The sequence below is a fragment of the Oryctolagus cuniculus genome, chromosome 9 (assembly GCF_051225735.1).
Source record: "Oryctolagus cuniculus isolate XC-2025 breed Fujian yellow rabbit chromosome 9, ASM5122573v1, whole genome shotgun sequence".
Classification (NCBI taxonomy): domain Eukaryota; kingdom Metazoa; phylum Chordata; class Mammalia; order Lagomorpha; family Leporidae; genus Oryctolagus; species Oryctolagus cuniculus.
The window spans coordinates 514,796-533,993 of NC_142875.1; the positions used below are offsets into that span (position 1 = coordinate 514,796).

General features: G+C 60.8%; 1 protein-coding gene across 20 annotated transcripts in view; it reads right to left on the reverse strand.

Moving 5' to 3' along the window:
• Window positions 1-748: 748 nt before the first annotated feature.
• Window positions 749-19,198, reverse strand: part of SLC9D1 (solute carrier family 9 member D1) — a 55,036-nt gene continuing 36,586 nt past the window's right edge. For 10 of the 20 annotated variants that reach the window (XR_011378690.2, XM_070048543.2, XM_070048534.2 and 7 more), the window contains 5 exons: window positions 16,515-16,665; window positions 13,937-14,016; window positions 12,088-12,237; window positions 5,234-5,333; window positions 749-1,024 (listed from right to left, as the gene is read on the reverse strand). Coding sequence is in view for 19 of the 20 variants with exons in the window: in XM_070048543.2 (XP_069904644.2) it covers window positions 957-1,024; window positions 5,234-5,333; window positions 12,088-12,237; window positions 13,937-14,016; window positions 16,515-16,665 (549 nt within the window). In the remaining variant the exon portion in view is untranslated. Of the gene's footprint in view, window positions 1,025-5,233; window positions 5,334-6,643; window positions 7,189-12,087; window positions 12,238-13,936; window positions 14,017-16,514; window positions 16,666-19,198 lie in introns of those variants that run through there. The other 10 variants (XM_070048550.2, XM_070048540.2, XM_070048551.2 and 7 more) reach the window with 2 other exon arrangements.

Sequence of the window (19,198 nt, forward strand, 5' to 3'; positions counted from 1 at the left end):
GGACAGACAGCAGCAGGCTGGCCCCAGTTGGCGCCGCTCGCATACTGAGGCCCCCTCGGGATGTCACACACACACTATTTAATCTTCTATTTAACACGCCCTGAAGCTCCTGGCGCCTCCCGTGGCTCCACGGCTCCTTTCTCTTCAGCACTGGTGGACCACGGCTTGCTGTCCCTTCACCCACTCAGGACATCCTGGCTGCTCCCACGTCCGGGCACAACCAGGAAGGAGGCCCTGGAAGAGGTTTCCGCGAGGCCCTGAGCCTTCAGCCCACCTGGGCCAATCTGCAGAGCACAGCTGCAGGGCCCTGTGGCGAACATCCAGTGTGTCACCATTCCAAGCTGCCCTCCTAAGTGGCTGCACCACTGGCCCTGCCGCCGGCAGTGAGCGAGGTGGAGCCTGGCCACGCACACCCTCACGCATGCCGGTGTCTCCTGCGGCTGAAGGCTCCCTGCTGGCAGACGGCTGGGAGACTTCACCACCTGGAATCTGGAGAAGGCGCCTGCTCAGGTCTTTTGCTCGTTTTTCAACCAAGCTGCCATTTTCTTACTTAGTTTTTTAAAGTTCTTGGTACATTTCTGACAATGATCCTGCACCAGAAAACCAGAAACACACTGGCAAATTACCTCCTCCACAGTGTGGCTGTGTCCCCCTCGAAACAGCGTCTCTCCCAGAGCAGGAGGCACTGGAGAGCCGGGGGGCCCAGAGATGACCTTCAGGATGAACCATTAACGGAAATGAAAGTGCCTTTTTTGTTTTTTTAAAAAAAGATTTATTTATTTATTTGGAAGTCAGAGTTACAGAGAGGAGAGGCAGAGAGAGAGAGGTCTTCCATCTGATGGTTCACTCCCCAGTTGGCTGTAACAGCCAGAGTTGGGCCAATTTGAAGCCAGGAGCCAGGAGATTCTTCCGGGTCTCCCACATGGGTGTAGGGACCCAAGGACTTGGGTCATCTTCTACTGCTTTCCCAGGCCATAGCAGAGAGTGGGATTGGAAGTGGAGCAGCCGGGTCTCAAATGGGTACCTGTATGGGATACCGGCACTTCAGGCCAGGGTGTTGACCTGCTGTACCACAGCGCCGGCCCTCAGCTTTTTGGTTTTTAAGATTTATTTATTTGAAAGGCAGGGTTACAGACAGGCAGAGGCAAAGAGAGAGAGAGAGAGAGGTCTTCCAAGTGCTGGCTCATTCCTCAAATGGCCGCAATGGCCAGAGCTGGGCCCATCTGAAGCCAGCAGCCAGGAGCTCCCTCTGGGGTCTCCCACATGGGTGCAGGGGCTCAAGGACTTGGGCCATCTTTTACTGCTTTCCCAGGCCATAGCAGAGAGCTGGATGGAAAGTGGAGCAGCCAGGACTTGAACCGTCATCCTTATGGGATGCTGGCGCTTCAAGTGGTAGCTTTACCCACTATGCCATAGCCCCGGCCCGTTTTCATTTTTAAAAAAATATTTATTTATGTACTTGGAAGGCACAGTGACACACACAGAGAAATCTTTTATCAGGTGGTTCACTCCCTGAATGGCCACAACAGCCAGGCCTGGGCCAGGCCAAAACCAGGAGCCAGGAGCTTCATCCGTCTCCTGCGTGGGGGCAGGGGCCCGAGCGCTTGGGCCATCTTCCACTGCCTCCCAGCAGAAGGAACCAAAGCAGAGCATCTGGGACCCTCACCAGCTGCCCTGACATGATACCAGCATTGCACACAGTGACTTGACCCACTGCGCCTCGATGCCAGCCCCTAAGAGTACTTCCTAAAGCCACAAACACCATAAAGCAAAGTGCATTTTTAAAAATTTATTTGACAGGTAGAATTATAGACAAAGAGAGAGAGACAGAGAGAAAGGTCTTCCTACCGTTGGTTCACTCCCCAAATGGCTGCTACAGCCGGCGACGCGCTGATCCGAAGCCAGGAGCCAGGTGCTTCTTCCTGGTCTCCCATGTGGGTACAGGGGCCCAAGCACTTGGGCCATCCTCCACTGCCTTCCCGGGCCCCAGCAGAGAGCTGGACTGGAAGAGGAGCAACCGGGACTAGAACCCGGCACCCATATAGGATGCCGGCACCACAGGTGGAGGATTAACCAAGTGAGCCACGGCGCTGGCCCCGCAAATTGCATTTTAATCAGCTATTCTCACTCAAAGGGCGCTGCTGGAGTCCCTGGGCCTGTGTCCTGAGGCTGGGGGTTGCAGGTCACAGGTGGGCTCCTGTCCCACACTGAATTGGATGCAGCCGCAGCAAGTGTTGAATTCTTTCCTTTATGAAAATCCATATACTCGGGGCCGGTGCTGCGGCATAACGGGTTAAGACGCCATCTGCAACGCCAGCAGCCCATGTGGGTGCTGGTTCTAGTCCTGGCTGTTCCACTTCCAATCCAGCTCCCGGCCAATGGCCTGGCCAAGCAGCGGAAGACGGGCCAAGTACTTAGGCCCCTGCACCCACGTGGGAGATCTGGGTGAAATTCCTGGCTCCTGGCTTCAGACTGGCCCAGCTCCAGCCATTGTAGCCATTTAGGGAGTAACCCAGCTGTCGGAAAATCTCTCTGTAACTCTCTCAAGTAAATAAATCTTTTAAAAATACATATGCTGATTTATTTTCATTTTTTATTGAAAAAGCGCTCACACACACACACAGGATCTTTCATTCCCCAAATGCCCACAACAGCCAGGAACTCCACCCGAGTCTCCGAGCGCGCGGCAGTCTCGAGCACTGGGCAGCACGGCCACCCCCCAGGAGGCTGGGGCGGAAGCAGCATGGGGACCCAGCCTTTCGAGGGCTCCCCAAGCCCTCCCAGGTCTGCCAGGCTGGCGATGCTGGTGGGAGTCGCTGCTGCAGCGTCAGCCCCTGCAGACTGCAGGACAGGGGTGTCCTCGCAGCTCCCCGTGGCCCCCGAGCCTTCCCGCCCCAGGAGCGTCTGTGGGCCTGGGCACCGCCACTCGCCCTGACCCTGGCACTCCCTCGCAAGCTCAGGGCTTCTTCTGCTGGGTTTGGGGATGTGAACCCCAGCCAGGGGAGACTCCCATGAAGTGGCCGTCCAGTCTCAGGGGCACAGGCCACTCGAGCGGACGCCGCCCACAGGCCGGCGCCACGGGGGGTTGTGCCAGCCAGGCCAGATCAACAGGCAAATGCCCCGGAGCCTTTGCGTGAACCAAGGCACCGGCTGGCGTCGCTCTGCGGGAGAGCAGGTGTGGATGGAGGGGCCTCTGAGACCTGCTGGCCGGGGGCTCCGCCCTGGGCTGTGCCATGGGGCACAGGACGGCTGTGCACCAGGTGCGGAGCCGAGAGGTGCTTTGTCGCGGTGACGCCAGGAGCGCCAGTCTGCAGTAACTCAAGATGCTGCCCGGGACGACGTTCCCCAGCAGCTCCTTGGGGCTGCACAGATGCAGGAAGTGTGCCATCACAGAGCCGGAAGTGTGCCATCACAGAGCCGGAAGTGTGCCATCACAGAGCCGGAAGTGTGCCTTCACAGAGCGGGAAGTGTGCCTTCACAGAGCGGGAAGTGTGCCCTCACAGAGCGGGAAGTGTGCCGTCACAGAGCGGGAAGTGTGCCGTCACAGAGCGGGAAGTGTGCCGGCACAGAGCCGGAAGTGTGCCGTCACAGAGCGGGAAGTGTGCCGTCAGAGCGGGAAGTGTGCCCTCACAGAGCGGGAAGTGTGCCGGCACAGAGCGGGAAGTGTGCCCTCACAGAGCGGGAAGTGTGCCCTCACAGAGCGGGAAGTGTGCCGTCACAGAGCGGGAAGTGTGCCGGCACAGAGCGGGAAGTGTGCCATCACAGAGCCGGAAGTGTGCCATCATCATGGACCTTCCCAGGTGACACCGAGAGCCCTCAGTCAAGGCTGACCGTCTGCTCAGCGCGAGGCTCTCTGTCCCGTAGTTGCATGAATTGATAAGTTAATTCCAGTCACTGGTTGGTGACTCTGCTTAAACCCAGGCTGCCCAGGGACACTGCAGCCCCTCTCCCCGACGTGCCCTGGGCAGCTGTCACCCCCCAACGCCCAGTGGGGTCAAGGCTGGCCCTGGGTGCAGCCGGGCTGCAGGCCACGAGTGGCTCCGCCCACCATGGGCGCCGCAGGCTGCCCGCTCCAGCGCCCGCCCCCATTACCACGAAGGGACAGCGCCGACCCGGCCCCACACAGCCGAGGCTCCCGGCCGTCTCCACCGTGACAGCATGACGGCGTCCCGTCAAGCAGCAGCCGGTGAGGCTCGGTAAGACCTCGGAGGGCCTGTGAGCGGGGCTGAGCTGGCGCAGCGGGGCTCCCTGTCACGGAGACGCCACAGGAATCAGGCCAGGGAGGCCAGAGTCCTTCAGGTAACCGTGAGATGCAGGGCGCCAAGGGCAGCAGACCCAGGGCAGGCATGCGAGACACGGCCAGCACCCGCCGCCGCCTCTGGATGCCTGCCACGCTCTGGGTTGGCCTAACCCCTCCTACCCCTCCCCATGGACAGAGGCCCCTCCTATCACACCATGGACAGAGACCCCTCCTACCCCCCCACGGACAGAGACTCCCCCACCCCCTCCCCATGGACAGACCCCTCCTCCACCCCCCCGGACAGAGACCCCTCCTACCCCCACCCCATGGACAGAGACCCCTCCTACCCCCTCCCCATGGACAGAGACCCCTCCTACCCCCCCATGGACAGAGACCCCTCCTCCACCCCTCCCCGTGGACAGAGACCCCTCTTCCACCCCCACCTCATGGACAGAGATCCCCCTGTCTCCCCACAACCCCGGAGGCTGGGGCCTGGGGAGTTCGCAGCTCTCAGCTGCAGGCGGTGAGGACAGGATCAGCACCGTGGCCCCAAGGCAGGCGGCTGCCCTTGGAGGTGCGACTGAGAGGGGCTGAGTGGGAACAGCTGGTTTATATTTTCTTAAGTTTTTTTATATTTTTAATTTATATTTTACAGCAAAAGCCAAATGACAATGGCCAACAAACGGCTGGTGGTGGCCGTCTGAGGGTGGAGCTGAGCCCCTGGCGCAGCCTCCAATGAGTGGCTGCTGCCCGACAGGCCCGCCCCAGCCCAATGTCAGGAGCTGACTCAGCGTTTAAGACCCAAACGTCACAACCCTCATGCGTGGAGCAGTCAATGTGTCCATGGGGCTCGCCCGACCCCGCCTCAGCCGCGAGAGCTGGGGAGGGGGCGGTGCGGCAGGGCCCTGCCAAGGCCTCGCGTGGGTCAGGATGGAGGGGCAGCGGGACGGGGAGGCCGAGCGCTCTCCCCAGGGAGGTCACGCCAGGTCTTACCTGCGTCACCTGCCAGTGACTGAACTCTCGAAGGGCACAGGTCTCCCGTCACCAAGGGCTCGTGTTCACTGCTCCGCTGCCACGCGTGACAGATTTCGTGCTGTGGGAGGACTTCTTCAGCTAACAGAACCACCAAGTCCCGGCAGGCACAGGGGCAGGAAACCTCCGAGGGCCCGGGCGTCGCACGTGCTGATGGAGACCGGGAGCCCGGCGGGACAGGCCCCAGCACCCTCAGCCACGCGGGAGCAGAGCCCTGCCCCTCCTTCAGCAGCGGGAGGTCTAAGGAGTCCCAGCAGGCACACCTGCAGCGTCTCTGCACTGACGTGCTCCAGTGTGCACCTGCACATGCGTGTGTGTGTCTGTGTACACGCATGCCCAACGCCTGCACCGCTGTCCTTCAGGCGGAGCGCTAGGCTCTCACAGCCGTCACCCAGACCCACTGTGAAGTGCCTGCCGCCTAGGACATGGCGAGCCGGTCAGCTCTACCTGTCAGTTAGAGCACACGGATGGGAGACAAAACCCGCACCTGCTCTGGTTTGAACGTGTTCGCCCTCACAACCGCACGGCTTGGAAACTCAGCCCAGACGCAGGGGTGTTGGGAGGGGGTCTCAGGCAGTGGTGTCACTGTGAAGAGGGCTGTGGAGGGCTCCCTCTCCCGCTCCCGCCCGTGGGGCCCAGAGGTCTTGGCTCCGCCCACTGGTGCTGCTTGGACTTCAGCCCAGGAACCTGTATGACTCTCTGGGCCTCAGGTGTTCTGCCAGAGCCGCACACAGGGCAGGACGACCCCGCGGGGAAACCCTGCTGCAGTCGGGCCCTAAAGCACAGCACACAGCACCCACAATACACTTGCTACACATCAGTTAGGATTTAAGCTTTTCAAATGGTACTGCACTAATGCAGAGAAGGGTAAAGTGAAGAACGAATCATCCAAATGAGAAAAGTAGCTGGGTTCTGTGCAGATTAGCTCGGTACAAAAGTCTCATTTAAAAAACAATTTTTCAACAAATTTCATTTATACCCTGATCATAATTGCCCTTTATTAAAAATGTATATTCCTGTGATTCAAAACCACATATGGTTTTAAGTCTGAGGGAGGGAGGGGGAGAGGGAAGGAGGAAGGGGGGAGGGGCGGGAGGGGGCTGGTTCCCTTCCCAGGTGCCCTCAATGGCCTGGGCTGGGATGGACACCAGGACTCAGGAACTCACCCATCCGGTCTCCCACATGGGTGACCGGACCCCAGCTGAGCCCCTCTCATGACCCGGGGTCTGCATTAGCGGGAAGCTGGAGTCAGGAGCCGGAGCTGGAACTGGAACCCAGGCACTCCAACAGGGGACGCAGGCGCCTTAACCACCAAGCCCAATGCATGCGTCCCAAATAAAATACTTGTAGAGTAACGAACCTAATACAAACTGACATGAAAGTGTTTTATTTAAAATAGCTATAATAAAAGGTAAATAGACATCTGTAAGATAGCCGTCTCAGAAAACAGGATTTCAAGATAAAAGTTCCCAACTCCTTAAATTAAATTCAAAAGGATTAAAATTTCATATCACAGAAATGTTAAATAACAAATACTTAAAAAGTAGGTTATACTTCTAAAGATGTACAATAAATAAAAAAGCAACCTAATTTTTCCTCTTGACCGAAAAAATCAAACTGACGAATTAATAATAAAGTTAATTGCAGTTTCTGAAAAAAGGCGCTTCCAGGCGCAACAGCCCCGGCCACCTGATGCCTCTGCGCCTGCGAAGGAGACGCTGCAGGTGCGGGCCAAGCAGACCGGCTCCAGCACAGCTCTGGCCGTCACAAGGCCCTCCCCAAGTGGGCGTCCACACAGTGCTTCAGAGGCTTGACCGCCGCTCAGGTCGGGGCACGCACTTCAAAATGGCAGCTCTCCACAGCACCGGGGCCAGTAAGAGGCTGAGCGTGGTCACACTCAGGATGAGGAGGTACACCTGCAACAGGTGAACACAGACTGTGGTCACTCTGACACCGGCAGGTGCTCTGCACAGGTACACGGCCCTGTGTGGTCACTCTGACACCGGCAGGTGCTCTGCACAGGTACACGGCCCTGTGTGGTCACTCTGACATCAGCCGATGCACTGCACAGGTACACGGCCCAGTATGGTCACTCTGACATCCGCAGGTACACTGCACAGGTACACGGCCCTGTGTGGTCACTCTGACACCGGCAGGTGCTCTGCACAGGTACACGGCCCTGTGTGGTCACTCTGACACCAGCCGATGCACTGCACAGGTACACGGCCCTGTGTGGTCACTCTGACACCGGCAGGTGCTCTGCACAGGTACACGGCCCTGTGTGGTCACTCTGACACCAGCAGGTGCATTGCACAGATACACGGCTCTGTGTGGTCACTCTGACACCAGCAGGCACACTGCACAGGTACACGGCCCTGTGTGGTCACTCTGACATCAGCAGGCGCACTGCACAGGTACACGGCCCTGTGTGGTCACTCTGACACCAGCAGGCGCACTGCACAGGTACACGGCCCTGTGTGGTCACTCTGACATCAGCAGGCGCACTGCACAGATACACGGCCCTGTGTGGTCACTCTGACATCAGCAGGTGCACTGCACAGGTACACGGCCCTGTGTGGTCACTCTGACACCAGCAGGCACACTGCACAGGTACACGGCCCTGTGTGGTCACTCTGACACCAGCAGGCGCACTGCACAGGTACACGGCCCTGTGTGGTCACTCTGACACCGGCAGGTGCTCTGCACAGGTACACGGCCCTGTGTGGTCACTCTGACATGAGCAGGTACACTGCACAGGTACACGGCCCTGTGTGGTCACTCTGACACCAGCAGGCACACTGCACAGGTACACGGCCCTGTGTGGTCACTCTGACACCAGCAGGCACACTGCACAGGTACACGGCTCTGTGTGGTCACTCTGACACCGGCAGGCACACTGCACAGGTACACGGCCCTGTGTGGTCACTCCGACACCAGCAGGTGCTCTGCACAGGTACACGGCCCTGTGTGGTCACTCTGACACCAGCAGGTGCTCTGCACAGGTACACGGCCCTGTGTGGTCACTCTGACACGAGCAGGCACACTGCACAGGTACACGGCCCTGTGTGGTCACTCTGACACCAGCAGGTGCTCTGCACAGGTACACGGCCCTGTGTGGTCACTCTGACACCGGCAGGTGCTCTGCACAGGTACACGGCCCTGTGTGGTCACTCTGACACCAGCAGGTACACTGCACAGGTTCATGGCCCTGTGTGGTCACTCTGACACCGGCAGGTGCTCTGCACAGGTACACGGCCCTGTGTGGTCACTCTGACACCAGCAGGTGCATTGCACAGATACACGGCTCTGTGTGGTCACTCTGACACCAGCAGGCACACTGCACAGGTACACGGCTCTGTGTGGTCACTCTGACATCAGCCGATGCACTGCACAGGTACACGGCCCAGTATGGTCACTCTGACATCAGCAGGCGCACTGCACAGGTACACGGCCCTGTGTGGTCACTCTGACATCAGCAGGCACACTGCACAGGTACACGGCCCTCTGTGGTCACTCTGACATCAGCAGGCGCACTGCACAGGTACACGGCCCTGTGTGGTCACTCTGACACCAGCAGGCGCACTGCACAGGTACACGGCCCTGTGTGGTCACTCTGACATCAGCAGGCGCACTGCACAGGTACACGGCCCTGTGTGGTCACTCTGACATCAGCAGGTGCACTGCACAGGTACACGGCCCTGTGTGGTCATTCTGACACCAGCAGGCACACTGCACAGGTACACGGCCCTGTGTGGTCACTCTGACACCAGCAGGCGCACTGCACAGGTACACGGCCCTGTGTGGTCACTCTGACACCGGCAGGTGCTCTGCACAGGTACACGGCCCTGTGTGGTCACTCTGACATGAGCAGGTACACTGCACAGGTACACGGCCCTGTGTGGTCACTCTGACACCAGCAGGCACACTGCACAGGTACACGGCCCTGTGTGGTCACTCTGACACCAGCAGGCACACTGCACAGGTACACGGCCCTGTGTGGTCACTCTGACACCAGCAGGCACACTGCACAGGTACACGGCCCTGTGTGGTCACTCTGACACGAGCAGGCACACTGCACAGGTACACGGCCCTGTGTGGTCACTCTGACACCAGCAGGTGCATTGCACAGATACACGGCCCTGTGTGGTCACTCTGACACCAGCAGGCACACTGCACAGGTACACGGCCCTGTGTGGTCACTCTGACACCAGCAGGCACACTGCACAGGTACACGGCTCTGTGTGGTCACTCTGACACCAGCAGGCACACTGCACAGGTACACGGCCCTGTGTGGTCACTCTGACACCAGCAGGTGCATTGCACAGATACACGGCCCTGTGTGGTCACTCTGACACCAGCAGGCACACTGCACAGGTACACGGCCCTGTGTGGTCACTCTGACACCAGCAGGCACACTGCACAGGTACACGGCTCTGTGTGGTCACTCTGACACCAGCAGGCACACTGCACAGGTACACGGCCCTGTGTGGTCACTCTGACACCAGCAGGTGCATTGCACAGATACACGGCCCTGTGTGGTCACTCTGACACCAGCAGGCACACTGCACAGGTACACGGCCCTGTGTGGTCACTCTGACACCGGCATGTGCTCTGCACAGGTACACGGCCCTGTGTGGTCACTCTGACACCAGCAGGTGCATTGCACAGGTACACGGCCCTGTGTGGTCACTCTGACATGAGCAGGTACACTGCACAGGTACACGGCCCTGTGTGGTCACTCTGACACCGGCAGGTGCTCTGCATAGGTACACGGCTCTGTGTGGTCACTCTGACACCAGCAGGTGCATTGCACAGATACACGGCTCTGTGTGGTCACTCTGACACCAGCAGGCACACTGCACAGGTACACGGCCCTGTGTGGTCACTCTGACACCAGCAGGTGCATTGCACAGATACACGGCTCTGTGTGGTCACTCTGACACCAGCAGGCACACTGCACAGGTACACGGCTCTGTGTGGTCACTCTGACATCAGCCGATGCACTGCACAGGTACACGGCCCAGTATGGTCACTCTGACACCAGCAGGCACACTGCACAGGTACACGGCCCTGTGTGGTCACTCTGACATCAGCAGGCGCACTGCACAGGTACACGGCCCTGTGTGGTCACTCTGACATCAGCAGATGCACTGCACAGGTTCATGGCCCTGTGTGGTCACTCTGACACCAGCAGGCGCACTGCACAGATACACGGCCCTGTGTGGTCACTCTGACATCAGCAGATGCACTGCACAGGTTCATGGCCCTGTGTGGTCACTCTGACATCAGCAGGCGCACTGCACAGGTACACGGCCCTGTGTGGTCACTCTGACACCAGCAGGTGCATTGCACAGGTACACGGCCCTGTGTGGTCACTCTGACATGAGCAGGTACACTGCACAGGTACACGGCCCTGTGTGGTCACTCTGACACCAGCAGGCACACTGCACAGGTACACGGCCCTGTGTGGTCACTCTGACATCAGCCGATGCACTGCACAGGTACACGGCCCTGTGTGGTCACTCTGACACCAGCAGGCACACTGCACAGGTACACGGCCCAGTATGGTCACTCTGACATGAGCATGCACACTGCACAGGTACACGGCCCTGTGTGGTCACTCTGACATCAGCAGGCACACTGCACAGGTACACGGCCCTGTGTGGTCACTCTGACATCAGCAGGTACACTGCACAGGTACACGGCCCTGTGTGGTCACTCTGACACCAGCAGGTGCTCTGCACAGGTACACGGCCCTGTGTGGTCACTCTGACACCAGCAGGCACACTGCACAGGTACACGGCCCTGTGTGGTCACTCTGACATCAGCAGGCGCACTGCACAGGTACACGGCCCTGTGTGGTCACTCTGACACCAGCAGGCGCTCTGCACAGGTACACGGCCCTGTGTGGTCACTCTGACATCAGCAGGCGCACTGCACAGGTACACGGCCCTGTGTGGTCACTCTGACACCAGCAGGCGCACTGCACAGGTACACGGCCCTGTGTGGTCACTCTGACACCAGCAGGCGCACTGCACAGGTACACGGCCCTGTGTGGTCACTCTGACACCAGCAGGCGCACTGCACAGGTACACGGCCCTGTGTGGTCACTCTGACACCAGCAGGCGCACTGCACAGGTACACGGCCCTGTGTGGTCACTCTGACACCAGCAGGCGCACTGCACAGGTACACGGCCCTGTGTGGTCACTCTGACATCAGCAGGCGCACTGCACAGGTACACGGCCCGGTGTTTTCACGGAGCACGAGGCAGCTCACCCGCAAATCAGATATCCCCCAGGTCTCACCTGAGTACAACCCCTCCTGAGGGGCTTCGTGGGTGCATTGAGATCTATGTTCAGTGAGGTCTGGGGTCAGCTCTGATGAGCCAGGTTCTTCGTCTGCAGGCAGTGCTGGCCTGAGGTCAGCTGATGCACCCAGAAGCCCTTAGCACAGTGCAGCTTCGGGCAGGCCCCATTCCTCTGCTCTCCCACACCGGCAGGGTGGGAGAGAGAACACTGAACACTCGGGCTTAGTCGCCCTTCGCCGGCGCCCCCTGAACCTGCCGCAAGCAGGCAGCCCACGCGTGTGGTGTACGTTTCTGAAGCCTGAGTCCGTACTTCGCTTATAAATGGGCTCTCCTCACAGAAACGTCAGTGATGTAACAGTGCCCACTGGCATTAACTAGCTTTCCTCCGAAAGATTCCACACGTGGCGCGGCAGCGTGCCTGCCCAGCCTGAACGGGCTGCCGGGTGCTGGGCCTGACTCACAGATCCGGGAAGGGCAGCGCTGTCCGGCCAGATGGTGGACACTCACCTCCCGCGAGATGACGCCTGCTCTCCGCGCTCGGCTCCCCAGGACGAAGGAGAACTCGCTGACCTGGGCCAGCCCCGCGGAGACAATCCACTTGATGTACTGGCTGCTCTTGGGCAGAATCAGAGACAAGACCAGCGCTGCCAAAAGAAACTGCAAGGGAAGTGTGCCCATTACCACGGAAACAGACCCCAGACAACACCAAAACACAGGCACACAGGAAGCCACGGACACTGCACTGACTGAGGAACTGCCGGAGAGGACGAGCAGGCAGAGGGGCCGGCCGAGGGCGTGTCTGGAGAGCCAGAGAAAATTTCTCCCTTCCCAGCTGCTGGTAATTCCCGGAGTAACACCCCCAACTCGGGCCAAAACTGCCCGGACTGACAAACCAATCCCCAGCCTGGCACAGCGCAACCCCGCAGGGGGAACGTGGGCCACCTCCCCTGGCCTGGCGCAGTGTGGCCCCACTGTGGGGAACGCGGGCCACCTCCCCTGGCCTGGCGCAGTGCGGCCCCACTGGGGGAATGCGGGCCACCTCCCCTGGCCTGGCGCAGTGTGGCCCCGCTGGGGGAACGCGGGCCACCTCCCCTGGCCTGGCGCAGTGCGGCCCCACTGGGGGAATGTGGGCCACCTCCCCTGGCCTGGCGCAGCGTGGCCCCACTGGGGGGAACACGGGCCACCTCCCCTGGCCTGGCGCAGCGCGGCCCCGCTGGGGGAATGCGGGCCACCTCCCCTGGCCTGGCGCAGTGTGGCCCCACTGGGGGAATGTGGGCACCTCCCCTGACCTGGCGCAGTGCGGCCCCACTGGGGGAATGCGGGCCACCTCCCCTGGCCTGGCGCAATGCGGCCCCGCTGGGGGAATGCGGGCCACCTCCCCTGGCCTGGCGCAATGCGGCCCCGCTGGGGGAATGTGGGCACCTCCCCTGACCTGGCGCAGTGCGGCCCCACTGGGGGAATGTGGGCCACCTCCCCTGGCCTGGCGCAGTGCGGCCCCACTGGGGGAATGTGGGCCACCTCCCCTGGCCTGGCGCAGTGCGGCCCCACTGGGGGAATGTGGGCCACCTCCCCTGGCCTGGCGCAGTGCGGCCCCACTGGGGGAACGCGGGCCACCTCCCCTGGCCTGGCGCAGCGCGGCCCCACTGGGGGAATGTGGGCCACCTCCCCTGGCCTGGCGCAGCGCGGCCCCGCTGGGGGAATGCGGGCCACCTCCCCTGGCCTGGCGCAGTGTGGCCCCGCTGGGGGAACGCGGGCCACCTCCCCTGGCCTGGCGCAGTGCGGCCCCACTGGGGGAATGTGGGCCACCTCCCCTGGCCTGGCGCAGCGTGGCCCCACTGGGGGGAACACGGGCCACCTCCCCTGGCCTGGCGCAGCGCGGCCCCGCTGGGGGAATGCGGGCCACCTCCCCTGGCCTGGCGCAGTGTGGCCCCACTGGGGGAATGTGGGCACCTCCCCTGACCTGGCGCAGTGCGGCCCCACTGGGGGAATGCGGGCCACCTCCCCTGGCCTGGCGCAATGCGGCCCCGCTGGGGGAATGCGGGCCACCTCCCCTGGCCTGGCGCAGTGTGGCCCCACTGGGGGAATGTGGGCACCTCCCCTGACCTGGCGCAGTGTGGCCCCACTGGGGGAACGCGGGCCACCTCCCCTGGCCTGGCGCAGCGCGGCCCCACTGGGGGGAACACGGGCCACCTCCCCTGGCCTGGCGCAGCGCGGCCCCACTGGGGGAACGCGGGCCACCTCCCCTGGCCTGGCGCAGATGAACAGCCTTGGTGCTCCACAGCCTGGACGCTCTCCCGGGCTGGGATTCAGGCCCCACAGGAAGTGCCTGTGCCCACAGGGACGAGGACAACGGTACCTTCATGGCCACCACGGAGAGCGTGAGGAAGGCCAGCACGGCGAGCTCGTAGACCACGAACGTGGGGAAGACGTGCAGCCCTGTTGGGAAGGGAAGGGACGTGTCACTGTCACTGTCACGCCTCCGTTGCACAGCACCACCTGCGGCTCAGGGAGCCTCAGGGCAGAACTCAGCTGAAATCCTCGACACTGTGAGGGGCTGACAAAGGCACAGCGGACGTTAGGCAGCTCTGTGGAGCCCTGTGCTTCCCGCAGGGATCTGGGTGACCTGGGCGACCCCTGCCCCAGGCTGCCCCCACAGGCTCTGCCTACCAAGGCCCTGGGGGGCAGCTACTCGGCCAGCCTGGCTGGCTATTATGAAAATGCTGTGCCCGGGGCAAAGGGCCCAAGACACTGGACAAGCAAGAGCAGCCGCACGTCAGAGGCGGCCTGGGTCTCATCAGGATGCCCAGTGGCACCGAGATGCACGCCCAGAGGCTGCGGACCGCCAGCACGCCTCTTCCTTTTCCGTATCACTCACCCATTTTGGAAAATCACAGGATTTTCCCTGGACAATTACCGCCACCCCCACCAGCCCCCCTCCGCAGTGACTCCCCCAGAGGCCTCACCCACCCATCCTAAAACCACAGCTGGGTGCTGGTGGGGCCGCAGAGGCCCTGTCTGGCTAGAGACATGCAGGGACGGGCCCCACTCACTGCTCGCCAGCCACCTGGGCCTCGGCCTGCCTTGCTGCCGCTGGCACCCTCTCCCCGAGGAAGCTGGTCATCCTGGGACGCCAAGGCCACCACAGCTTCCCGCGCACATCCCAGGCCTTTCTGGGTTCCTTCCTCTAGCCCAGTCCCTCTGGGGGGCCATGGCTGCCCCTTCTCAACATTTATTTTCCAAGTCAGCTTCTCAAACTGGCCCTTTCACCCTGGACCCCTGGAGACCCACTGCCTCCCCTCACTGCACGCCCCAGCAGCTTCCTCATGTCCCCTGGGGGCTGTCACGCTCTCCGGCTGCCTGCAGGGTCCTGTCCCCGCTCTGTCCCCGTCCCTCCAGGACACGACCCTCTGCAGCACTAGTGTTAGCTGATCTGAGGTCACAGGTAGCTGATCTGAGGTCACAGCGGCTTCCTCGTGTCCCCTGGGGGCTGTCGCGCTCTCCTGCTGCCTGCAGGGTCCTGTCCCCGCTCTGTCCCCGTCCCTCCAGGACACGACCCTCTGCAGCACCAGTGTTAGCTGATCTGAGGTCACAGGTAGCTGATCTGAGGTCACAGCGGCTTCCTCGTGTCCCAGGCCTGGCACCGGCAGAGCCTCCCGGGACAGTCTGAGGGCTGCGCTTGGGGACCCCCAGCTGCCTCTCTGGCTGCCACCCACAAGTCACGCCAGGCAGAAATTCCAAACCTCAGAGGCATGCACGAGGGTTGGAACCCAACAAGCTCTGAATGTGGGTCTCTGTTGTCATCGGCACCGGAAGGGCGAACCCCTGCAGAAGGCTGTGGTGGACTTTGCCCAGATCCAGGCACCGCTGCCTGGCAGGGGCGTTCCCATCGGGCTGCAGTGAGGGCTCCACACCAGCAGGGGGCGCACGCTGCTCCCGCTGCACGCCCAGCGGAGCTCTGGGAGGCCAGGCGCACTGTCCAGGGGCAGCGGTATTTTCCGAGCAGGTCTCAGCAGGGGGCCTGAAACACTCGGTGAACAGACGTGGGTCGTCGGGGCTCTGCTGCTGTGGTGACAGCACTGGCCGCGCAGGCGGTGTGGCAGGTCAGCCAGCAGTGGCCGCCTGTGAAGTGGCCGGCTGTGAGGGCCCCCAGCAGTCGGCCTGCCCTGTGAGGCTCAGAAGCGGGCCCCGGCTTCTCCTCTGCTGACGCTGTCACCTCCACTGAGAATCCGTGGCTGCAAGGAGCTGCCCCCACCCGTGGGCTCAGTGAGACCCCGGCTCCCACAGCTCCTGCACACACGTGCTGGCTCACGACAGACTGGTCTCACCTCAGCCCTCAGGGACCGGCCTCTGCTGCTCCAGCTCCTCTGCCTGCCTGGGCTAACTGTGGAGCACCCGTGGCAGACCACCCACGGCAGGGCTGGTCTTCTATCCGGAACTTTCTCCACGTTAGCATCAGGCAGCTCCCCTGTCTCGCCAGGCATGTGTTCCCTGCGGCTCTGATCCTTGGCACCTGGCGGGAGGGGCTGAGTGCGGCCCAGCCCGGCTCCGACATGGCCTCCTCGCTCAGCTCAGTCACTTTTCCTCCTGACTTACAGTGGGAGACGTCGGCTCTTCCTCTCACGTGAAAACGAGAGGCTGTTGCGGGGCTATTTGGGGGCCTGACTTCAGCACTGGTGTGTCTCAGAGAACAGGGAGGCTGGATGGCAGGGACGGAGAGGGAGCAGCCAGCACACACGACCTCTGTGGGTTGAGTTCACGGCTCACCTGGCGCCTGTGAGGCACCCACATCACAGCACAGTTACGAGGAACAGGTCTGAACCACGGGAGGGTTCCTGAACCGTGCCCGAGACAGCCTTGAGCAGGCGCCGCTGGAGAACAGGCCCACGGCACCGTGGAGTGCGAGGGAGCAGCGGCCAAGGCAGAGGAGAGCTCACCTATCGACGCGAAGAAGATGATGGCCAGGAAGTCGCGCACAGGCTCCATGTAGGCGGTGATCTCCTCGGTGACTGCGTGGCCCTGAGAGGAGATGAGGGCCCCGGCCAGGAAACAGCCCAGCTCCATGGAGACGTCCAGCAGCTCGGTGACCTGAGTGAGGACAGGGCCCAGCCCAGGTGAGGACACATGGTGGCACCGGGTCAGAGAGAGGACAGGGCCCCGCCCAGGTGAGGACACACGATGACACTGGGTGACAGAGTGAAAGCAGGGCCCCGCCCAGGTGAGGACACACGGTGGCACCGGGTGACCTGAGTGAGGACAGGGCCCTGCCCAGGTGAGGACACACGATGGCACTGGGTGACAGAGTGAAAACAGGGCCCAGCCCAGGTGAGGACACACGGTGGCACCGGGTCAGAGAGAGGACAGGGCCCCGCCCAGGTGAGGACACACGGTGGCACCGGGTCAGAGAGAGGACAGGGCCCCGCCCAGGTGAGGACACGCGGTGGCACTGGGTCAGAGAGAGGACAGGGCCCAGCCCAGGAGAGGACACGTGGTGGCACCAGGTCACCCCATCTGCTGTCCAGCCATGACCGAGCATCTGCGGAGACTCCTGCTCACCTCTGAGTCCCCAGGGAGCCTGCACTGGGACAACCCAGGATGAATTAACTGAACCTACAATCTCTGACATCATCATCCCCTGGCTGTGGCTGTCTCTGAGAATATGAGCGCATCTTCCAAAACCTTCCGTAAGTGTTTGTGATCTGTTCTCCTCACCTTGAAGGGACGACAGCCTGGCTGTGGCACTGACAAGCATGTTTACCATCCCCAGCCCCAGACACAAACGACGGGCAGCTAAAACACGGATAAATCCCCAAACGCTAACATTAAAACTCATTTATTTTTATTTTATTTGAAAGGCAGAGAGACAGACTTTCAGTTCACAAATGCCTGCAGGAGCCACGCAGGCAAAGGGTACCCGAGCATCACCACTGACTCCCAGCGTCAGCATTAGCAGGAGCCTCAATCTAAAACCCCACGTGGACTACGGAAAGGTCACGGGCATGGGCAAGATGACCCTGACTACAGAGAGGTCACCAACACGATCCTGACACAGATGCTGGAGCCCGAGTGCACCAGACGCCAGGCTAAGGACAGCGTCAGAGCAGGCGAGGGTACACTTCACACAGCACACTTGATGCATGGACACACATGCCACTCGTGTAGTCACACACACGTGTGCATGCCACAAGTATGCACATCACATGTATACACACCACTCACATGCACACACATGCTAGTCACAAACACATGCACATACATGCACATGCCACAAGCATGCACACCACACACACATGCACACCATACATGCACATACCATTCAATGCACACACATGCCACACATGTAGCCACAAACACATGCACTTACATGCACATGCCACAAGCGTGCACATCACATATGTACATACATACCACACATGCACACGCTACATGAACACATGTGCACATGCACACACACATCACTCGATGAACACACATGCCACACATGAAGTTGCATACATTTCACACTGCACATGCACAACCACATGCACACACACTAGGACACATACACATGGCACTGGCATGCACACAGCACATGTACATATACCACACATTACATACATGCACACACTGGCATACGTACCACATGCATGCGCACCACACACATGCACATACTCATATACCCCCACACACACCACCAGTACAGACACGCACATATACCAGCATCCTTGCATGCATGCGTGGGCACATATGCACCCACAGTGCACCCTACACATGTGCGCATATGTGCGGGCACACGCACACACACACACACACACACCCGGCTAATTGGATTCTGAGGTGCGAGGAGCAGGCCAGAGGTCTTTCCACACACAGCATTTGGAATTACACGTGAGAAAATGATCACTTGTCCTCACGGCAGACTGCGCTCAACTCCAGACAGACTGCGACTAAACAGAGGAGGCGACAGAGGAGAGCCAAGCATCTCCCTGACTCGGGCAGCACGGAGATCTTTTACACAGAACATACGTGCCAACCATGATGAAAACCACGGACAATCAGCTACACTGAATTCAAGGACTTCCGTTCATGAAAACACTACTGAGTGAGACGGAGAGGCCCAGACCAGAAGACGTCAGCAAGAGAAGACGTGACGTGGACACTGCTCAATCGCCAGGAGGGGTGAAGGCCAGCAGGCGACAACAGGGGCAAGCCAGGTGTGGCGCTGAGCAGAGCAGGTGGACAGGAAGCCTCCGCGGCATCCTGCTCAGTCGTCAGGGCACACGGCGGACACGTGTCACTGGGATGGGGGTGTGACCCGGGGGACTCGGGTTGGATAAGGGATGGGGGCCAGGGCTACACAGTGCTCGGGAAATCACGCACGCACACGTTAACACTGCACGCACACGTTAACAGGGCGACTTTCATCTCAGTGAGGAGAAAGTGACAGTCTGCCAGATACACGGAGAACTCCTGCAAACACGCAGGAAAACAATAACCCGAAGACCCTCTCAGGCACACGGCAAGGCAGATGCCTGGACGCCCCAGACATCCCTGGAGGTGCTGAGACGCCACGGCCACCGGCAGCGCTGAAATCAGGGAGTGGGGACGAGCACACCTGGACCCCCGTGCCGCGCTGGGGTGA